Source organism: Nelumbo nucifera, chromosome 5, assembly GCF_055504915.1.
Source record: "Nelumbo nucifera cultivar China Antique chromosome 5, China Antique-T2T, whole genome shotgun sequence".
NCBI lineage: Eukaryota > Viridiplantae > Streptophyta > Magnoliopsida > Proteales > Nelumbonaceae > Nelumbo > Nelumbo nucifera.
Window position 1 is genome coordinate 14,147,075 of NC_142653.1, and position 9,358 is coordinate 14,156,432.

At 35.8% G+C, this 9,358-nt stretch overlaps 1 protein-coding gene across 2 annotated transcripts; it reads left to right on the forward strand.

Moving 5' to 3' along the window:
* Nucleotides 1–629: 629 nt before the first annotated feature.
* On the forward strand, nucleotides 630–9,135 carry LOC104604815 (putative protein phosphatase 2C 10). Of its 2 annotated transcripts, XM_010269369.3 has the most exons (7): nucleotides 691–825; nucleotides 986–1,089; nucleotides 1,255–1,419; nucleotides 2,378–2,617; nucleotides 2,723–2,999; nucleotides 8,157–8,311; nucleotides 8,550–9,135. In XM_010269369.3, exons 3-7 carry the CDS (start codon nucleotides 1,381–1,383, stop codon nucleotides 8,688–8,690), a joined length of 852 nt encoding a protein of 283 aa, XP_010267671.2. In that variant the 5' UTR covers nucleotides 691–825; nucleotides 986–1,089; nucleotides 1,255–1,380; the 3' UTR covers nucleotides 8,691–9,135. The 2 variants fall into 2 exon arrangements, with proteins under 2 accessions (XP_088743860.1, XP_010267671.2); XM_088887734.1 differs by having other exon boundaries at nucleotides 630–1,089; nucleotides 8,157–8,412.
* Nucleotides 9,136–9,358: the final 223 nt, after the last annotated feature.

A 9,358-nucleotide genomic window follows, 5' to 3' on the forward strand; every position in this document is an offset into this window, starting at 1 on the left:
ATGTGACTTGGGTTTTAAGAAAAACACAGAAAGGAACAAAAACTCCAGTGAAGTGGTTAAATCAACACAAAGAGGTAAAAGAGCGCAAAAAAACAACAAAACAAAAGTTAAAAAGCTATGTGGCTTAAGAAAATGTACAAAACCACAATCAAGAATCAAATGAGGAGGCAGAAAAGAGAATAAAAAGGACAAAACCCAAACAGAAAGTATGAACCCTGGACCATTTCTCGTGTGGTTTCACAGAACTGGTGGGTCAATTAGTCAACTAAAAGTCAACTGGGTAAGAATTAAAAAATGACAAAACAAAACGGAGGAAAAATCCAAGGGTAGTTTGGACTATAAAAGGAATTCGGGGCTAGGAATAGTATTTAAGTTGGTAAGCAGGGGCTTTTTCATTAATTAAGGAAAGAAATCAAAGGCAGGTTGAGGCCCCTCCCTGCGAGTTCTGATCTGCTCTATACTAATCGCGCCTCACACCATCCTTACAGTGCATCGTAGTCGTGAGTTGGGAATCTCTTCCCATAAATGATGACATTATGTACGGAAAATGTTATCAACGCACGGCTGCAATGATCTGTGAGGTTGGTGTGAAGCGCGCTTTGTAAGGAGCAGATCCGACCTCCCCTTCTGCCTTCAGCCCTTCTCCTTGCAGTTGGAGTTGGAACAGCGAGGGTACAGTATAAAATAGCCAAAGAATTAAAAGGGGAGAGAGAGAGAGAAAGAGGTGATAGATAGTACAGACAGCAAAGTCAACAGGAAGGAAGTCTGCCTCGTAGCAGCCTTTTCTTTTGCACTGGCAAAGACCACAAACAAAACGGTTTCAAAGTCGGAAAAACAAACGCCAGCATCGGCGATTCCCCTCTCACTTAGATTTGTTTATTATTTCTTTTGTATTCGTATTCTCAGAGTAAAAGTTTTTACATGTTCTTCTCGCTTTCTCCCTTTTCTTTTTTATTTTATTTTCAATTATTGTTCATATTACTAGTGCGAACCGAGAACAAGGAGAAATTCAACAGCATCGACATCCCAGGTCCCCTCTGACCTTACTTTCGCCTTCGATTCTCGAACAAGGAGATTGGTGGTGGATCGGTAAGAGGAATTCTGAGATACCCAACTCACTTTTGCCCTTTATTTATTTGTTTGTTTGCTTGTTTTTTTTTTTTTTTTTAGTTTTGGTGGTAAGTATGGAGTTTAGACTTGTTTTTAATTGTGGGTTGTTGTTTCACGATCGTGTTTCTGGTTCTGATGATGCAGTTTGTGAAATTCCGGGAGAAATCGTGGATCTCTTAAGTGGGTTAAATCTGGAGTTTCGATTTTAGGTTATCAGAACAGGTAGATGTTGAAAATTTAGTGGAAGAAGTAGAGACGGTGCAGATTTATATGGATAGGTTATGCTGCTTTAATTCTCCCTATTCTGAGGTTAGTAGAATTCCCCTTTTTTTATCGTCTTTTGTGGATTTTTTTTCGATGCTTTTGTAGTAAATTATCTAGCATGGTAGTTTGATTAGTCTCCGAAGAAGCACGAATCTGTTTAAATTTGAAGTGGCTTTATATTTTGCGGTTTTGTACTGATTGGAAAATCAGTAGCTTCAGATGGCTTCTCTGTTTACTTTTTACTTTTTTCAGTTTGTGTCTTCTGACATTCAGTTAGGGTTAAATTGAGTTATATGGTTATTTTCCACTGCTCTTAAGCGGAGATATTCGTTCAGAAATTGTCATGGGTTGTCTATTTTCTTTTGTTGCAAAATACTTCTCTGCTAGGTATAGTTTCTTTTGCACCCCTATCATTTTGGGTTTTAGTGCAATTATTTCATACTGTTCCTGCTGCTTCTTCAGTTAGTTTGGTTGGGATTTTTGTTCAATATTTGGCTCTCAGCCTTATTGGATACTGTTAGGGGCCATTGCTTGGTGCAATGGTAAAATCTCTGGCTGGCCAGCGTGAGAACACAAGTTCAAGTCTGAGCAGTCACTTTGTGAAACAGAGAACTCCAAACGTCTGGTCTGTATCCAGAATACCCCTTCCAAGACCCTGGAAAATTGGGGTAATGGCCCTAACCTTGTTGGATACTGTTATTAAAATTTGTCTGGTTTTTGCAATTAGTAACTTAGCATAGTTCTTAGTTGAGTAACACTTCAAACTGAACCCAAGGCTGTTATTAGCGGGAACTTTTTATTACCTTTACTACGGTTTATTTTCGTTTTTTTTCTAGGGTTTGGAGGATTGGTTTCTACTTGGATTTGTTTGTCTCTTCGTCATATGAAGAGTTCTAGAAATTGTTCCTCTTATCTTTCCTTCTATTGTCTTTAAGTAATACTTTAGCTTCTCTATGTGCATTTTCTAGTTCTCATGAGTTTGATGTTAGTATTATCTCTTTAGTTTGTAGGAGTACGTTCCTCATGTAGCTCTGGTAAGGGGCGAAGCCACCAAGGTCCAACGAAGTATGGATTTAGCCTAGTGAAAGGTAAAGCGAATCATCCCATGGAGGATTATCACGTTGCTAAGTTTGTCCAGGTCAAAGGACGTGAGCTGGGATTATTTGCTATTTACGATGGCCATTTGGGAGATAATGTTCCTGCATATTTACAGAAGCATTTGTTTGCCAATATTTTAAAGGAGGTGTGTTGTTTATGTGATGAGATTGCATATTTGATGCTTGGGCTATTTATTTATGAGATTAACCTGAAAGGGTGCAATCTAATTTCATATGTTTCATCATTTTAGGAAGAATTTTGGACTGATCCCAATAGATCCATTTCAAAAGCCTATGAAAGGACTGACCAAGCAATTCTATCCCACAGTCCCGATTTGGGACGAGGTGGATCAACTGCTGTTACTGCAATACTTATAAATGGTCAAAAGTTATGGATAGCCAACGTTGGAGATTCACGGGCAGTTCTTTCAAGAGGGGGACAGGCAATACAGATGACTACTGATCATGAACCTAATACTGAGCGAGGCAGCATAGAGAACAGAGGGGGATTTGTCTCCAATATGCCAGGTTACAAAGACAACTTTGAATCCTTTGGTCTATTTCTTCTATTTGTATTTGTGCAATTTTATTTGTAAATAAGGTAAAAACAATAATCTGTATTTTATCTAGTTGTCAAGAAAGAAGTGGGATATGACTCTTTGTTCTCTTTGGATTTAATGCCACAACTGAATCTCTAAGGACACATTCTTGCAACCAAAGCTACAGTATGTTTGTGAAAATTCTTTCTCACTTTCACCAATACACATCATTTGGCCATCATTAAGCATGTTTACCCAGTTAATGAGCCATTTGGTATGCACAAAAGTCTGCTAATGAGAACTCCTAGGTCCCAACTTTATCAATATTTGAAAGTGTTCAAGAAAATTTCTCATGTAATCCATTATTACTCATTTTTCATGGTGTTTTATGACAGTTTTTTTAGTGTCATCATGCACAACCCCCCTATTGAATTAGTAATCTTTAACTTAAGTCTAACTTGGTGATATACAAGTGTTTGAGTCCCAAGGCCTCCTCTTGCAGGCCATAGAAAATCAGTCATTTTCCAAGAAATGTATTAAATTTAAAAAATTGAAACTCATGTGTATGTTTGTTTATATGTACCTGTATCAGACTAAATCAAAGTGAGGAGATTAAGACACCCCATGAATCCTCACGGAAGGGTGGTTCTTAGAATTTAGAAAACTAAAAATTTACTGCAAAACCCTTTTGCAATTAACTGTTGGTGAATTCAAGTTCTTAATGGATTCATTTCTTCTTCTTTTTTTCAATTATATTGTTTCCTTTTATTTTATTTATTTTCTTTTTTTATTATCATTGTTTAACTTATGGGTCCTTTGTTCAATTTTCTAATGCATGTGGAGTGGAATAAGAAAAACTTTCATATAGTTAAAAAATAAGTTGTCAATTTCCTGCTTAACCTAAAATTAGAATTCAGCTGTCTGACCAAATGATCAAAACTACCTTTAGTGCACTTAACTACATTGCATACAGATCATTCCATTTGAAACCTTCATCGAAAATGATACATTTTGATGTCGATCATTCTTACTGTTCCTCTTAGCTATTCCTATATATAATATATTCCCAAATTTCTAGGTTCTTTTACTTTATTATATTTCCTTTTCCTTGTTTTGTTTTTTTTTTCTTTTCTTTCCTCTCAGCTAATAAAGGAAAATGCATAATCAATAGTTCAATATTTCTGCTAATAGGGCTAATTTTGTTTTGTTTCATTGTTTGATTCATCTTAATATAGTCATGGTATACCAGCAGGGAAAGGAGGAAACACTAGGGCTTAGTTGAATGTAGAATTGAGGAAGCTTGAGAATAACTAAAATCCAATAAAACAATTGAGGAAATTTGAGGAAATAATCTATTTCTATGATTCATGGGGGAGGTCTACCTCCTGTGTTGTGCAGCCCATTGTTAACAAAAAATCTCATAACTTGTTATAAATAAGTCTCTTCCTTGTTGATGAGTTCTTTATTTATTTTTTTAAATGAGAAGATCCCCCAATTAATTAAAGCTACCAAGTTAAGAAAGCCACTATACAGATGGATGGGACTCTGGCAGCTTACAAAGGGGTACACACAGCATTTATAGGACGGTCCTTTTTTATCTGAAATCAACAAAAAGTACTATCATTATGAATTTTGGAAGATTTTACTTGCAGATTGAGATATGACAAACATCTCTTGAATTACTGTGTGATCGAGTTCAATATCAGACCAGTCAGAAGTGTGTTTTTATTATTTGATTGTGTTAGAGATTTATCCATGCTTGCTTTATCTCCTCTAATCAACCTGGTCTTATTTGTAGGCCTTCCTGAAATATAAGTGTCATAAGCATCATCAGACAGGCCATCTAAATAACTGAGTTTCTTTGCTTGATCTGTGAGGAAAAATGATATGTTCTAATCCACAAAATGTCATCCTTTATAAGGTAGATAGGTAAAAAATCTAATTTGGAGTTCTCTTCTGAATTTTAGGTTACACCTAAGGTTTTGAGATCTTGGATTGTAGAGTCAACAGACTAAAGAATAAAAACAATGGAAACAATTTTACGAGGAAACAATGAGAAAAAAAAGGTCCAAGATAAGGCAAGCTGCTTATGTTGCCTATATCAGAATCAAGCTCAAGTTTCTTAGATGAGTTTTCATCTGGACCAATGATATTCCAATAAATGGAAGAGTATTCTGAATGTAAGGTTTCAAAAGAGGTGATTAGACTGAGTTCAAATGAGTCTTCAGAGGTTTGGTTCAAGAATAACTTTGATAAATTCTGCTTTAGGGATTATTGGAGTTGGTTTTTGTATGATTCCTTGTTTCTTCTCTGGTTTGATGGACCCTAAGGGTATGTTTGGTTTGGAGGAAAAGGTAGGGAAAGGAAGGGAAAGTAGGGAAACCTATACAAGGTTTGTAAAGGTTTCCCTACTTTTTCCTTCAAAGCTAACACAGCCTACAGATTTCAAATGAGATATTCCGATGGGAATAAACTTCTAAATTATGAAGCAATTGTTTTATGTTGGAAATAACTGTTGAAAACAGCTAAGTGCACTGTTTAGGTTATAAAGCAATTGCTTTATGTTATTTCCATAGGTCAATTCTAATTGCTATCTCCTGTACCTGATGAGTAGGTATTATGTGAAATATAAAGGCTATGGGAGGAGGGAATGCAATTAATATTCAATAAATGGACAGAAGTGAAGGATAAAAAAAATTAATGGGAGCAATTTTAACATTAGAAAAGTCAATCCATTCAAATAATGGACCCCCATAAAAAACCACAGCCACCAACAACCTAACAGGAACAAACACTGAATCCTACTGGTGCTCAAAAACAAAGACTGGGCCCTGATTGTCATTGAGAAATCTACATCAGAGCAGAAAAAGGAAAGCCCCCTTCCCCCCACAGATTGTCAACAACAAAGACTAGGCACTAAAGTCTCAGAATCAGGTTGATGACTGATTCTAGAATCAGGCTGGATCATAAAATCAATTGTAAAAGCTGCATATAGAATCCAAACCAAAAGCCTCGGATTCTCACTGGAGTCCAATTCTGGATATAATCTAGATTCTTAGAATGCTACTGAAACAGCACCTTAGATGGTTTTTGGCATGAGCATAGAAATTTGCATATTGAAGTACTGATGTGGAGTTAGCTGAAAAACCAATAGGGAAAATGAAGTTCTTATTTTTTATTTATTTATTTTTTTTTTGTGGCTGCTGAATCAAGTTCTTAGTTTCTCTTAGTGTTTCAGGAGAGTTAAATGCAACAAGGGCCAAGAAGAACCTTCATAATTCTCTTTTCTTTCTTGGTTAAATCAAGTGTTTTTTTTCTTATTATTCTACACTTTTGGGTGACCAGAAATCTAACATCCCATGATTGTTATTCTTCTCATGTCTCTTCCTAATGGATTTATTTTCTTTTTATTGATTTTTTTTTTTTTTGCATGGATCAAATCAACTAAGCCATTTCCTTTCTTTTTAAATGGTTGGTTGACCAGAAATCTGTTATCAAATTACATGATGATTCATCATATGATCTGATTAATGAAAACAAGTGATGCAGAATTTTTATAATATAAAATATTATGATTAGTCATTTGAATAATTTAAGAAATTAAGGTTCGAAACTTGAAAAGTAAAAGGTTATGATTGTTAGTTGATTAGTTATTATTTTTGTTGAATGCTAAAAGTCTAGAACGTATTGTTTATAAACTTCTATTTTTGGGTCATTACGCCTCAACTATGCCTTTAGCCTTTTAAAATCTTGTTTTAATGGGGGGAAATGAATAATTGTGCACCATAATAGTTTATAGTTCATTTTTTCCTGGAAATCAGTTGTAAGTTGTCATTGAATCCTTCAGTGATTTAATTTGAAGTTCAATAGTTTATTAGCATTTAAGTACATGATATTTGTATATGGTTATATATATACATTGTAATTTATTTTTTTATCCTTACTTTTCCACCCAGACATGACCTCCCTTTATCTGGAGATAGTTTATAAGGATATGGCCATTGATAGATTGAAATGGTGAAATAGGATATCTATAAATAACTGAAAATGGTTAGGATAAAGTTTTATTAGTTGAATTTAGAATTTCAGATGATTTTATGGTAGATGTATAACTTATCAGCAGATGTTTCCTAAAAGTTGATTTTGTTGATAATAATTATTGTATTATGATCTTTCAATATAGGGCTGGTCATAAGGATTTGATGAAGGGACTTTAGGCCTACTACCTTGGTACGGGAATTGAGACACTAGTAGAGGACACAACAAAAAACACACTAGAGGAATTCAATCACCCCCAATACATTATATCCCTAAACAACCCTTGTTTCACAAGAGAGCCAGCCAAACTTTACCCAACCTTCTGAGTCCATTTGGATGAGAAATTCAATGTAGCTGTGACATGCTGAATCTCTCAAACCAAGTGCTCTAAACCCTAAGCTGATTATACTTTTAGGAATATATCTAGATCTCTTTGATGCTCTCCAGTAGGGCTAAACCTGTCATTCTATTGGAGTTCCTATTACCATTGGGACTGGAACAAACATAAAGAATCATCATGTTACCATCCTTCCACAACCCCTTTTTCCAAATACACCTTAAGGAAAAGAAGAATATTTAAGGAAAAATAAGAAACAAAGAGAAGTTGTGCTTGGGAATAAGTTTCAAATAGCTGAACTTGATGTTAGTTTCAAAGAGAAGTTGCTATGAGTTTTGTTCTTCTTCTTTTCTGGGTGATTGCTTATCACCGATCTGGATATAATCTCTCTTTTTTTATTTATTACCAATAAAATACACCAGGAGGAAGGTATCTTAGATTCAAAAAAAAAAAACTCCATTTTAGTTAGTCTAAATTATGCCCATTGGAGGTGTTACTAATTCATTCTCTCTGTGGCACCAAGACGAAGTAAAGAGTTCTACAGCCTGTTTTGATTGTTTTCTCTTTGTCATTATTGTGAAATGCATTAATTTCAAGGAGTTCATGTTCAGTTTCAGCTTATCCACTCCAAATGGAAACACAATTACATTGATATTAACCTAATAAATTGTATGAATAAGTTATTGGTTTTTAAACCATATATAATAGGCTTGATGGCTCATAATTTTATAGCAACCGTGAACCTCACACATCTATGGCATTTTCAATCAGGGGATGTCCCAAGAGTAAATGGCCAGTTGGCAGTTTCTCGTGCTTTTGGAGACAAGAGTTTAAAATCACACTTGCGTTCGGATCCCGACATTCAAAATGCAGACATTGATTTTAATACTGAACTTCTCATCCTTGCAAGTGATGGTCTATGGAAGGTTTGGCATTTTATTGTAAACAATTTCTGGACTAGGATCTGCTACCAACAAGACACTACATCTGTACATAGGGAACATCTTCCCATATATGACGAAGTATGGTAAGGAGATAGATGTTCCTGATTTGTGGCTGCAGGTGTCTTGTGGGTAGTGGATACAAGCACCTTTTTTCCATTGTATTTATGTTTCCATGTGGAAAACCTCTATGCATTTATGCACCATCTGGTCATTTATGCAGGTAATGGGTAATCAAGAGGCAGTTGATATTGCAAGGAAGATCAAAGACCCTCATAAAGCAGCTAAGCAACTAACAACTGAAGCATTAAATAGAGATAGTAAAGACGATATATCCTGCGTTGTTGTTCGGTTCAAGGGATGAAGCATAAAGGAGATATTTAATACTCAGCAGCTGCTATACATATTTTAGTAGTCCCCCTTTTTGGGATGCCAATCTATGGGCAAAACCAATTAAGGGACTTCTGCCCCAGTAGGGTGGTACTGGTCGTCGTGAAACCCAGCACCAGCACGACTCACGAGTACGGAGTAAAAACACAGTTTACCTCCCTCCACCAGCCGCTGTAAATTTTTTTTTCTTCTTTTTTCTGTTCCTTTCCTAGGTTGTGGGCTTTGATATTGTTTGATTTCTTGAGCATATATGTTAGCAATGGGATGTACACAATTGGTTGTTATCTTTTTCATTTCTTTTCTCTATTTTAATTTCTATTTGCACGATGAAATCCATGGGGACGTGTAGTGGACAAACAGGGATTTATCATTTATTTGTGATAATGAATGAATGGAAAGTATGGTTTTGTTCTTGATGATGGAAGAAGGTGTACGTCTGTCTGTATGCTCCATATCGAGAAACTGGGCGGTGGGTGGATGGAGACGGACATCTCCTCCCAAGTAAGGCTTATCGGCTTAAGGCCAACCGCCAACTCTATCTTTTCTTCAATTGATGTCTGCATCGACTCGTCAGCTTTAAGCTTTTAAGGCCATAAGGGGAGGGCCCGTTCATAAAGTTGGCTGGCTGGCTACCCATTCTAT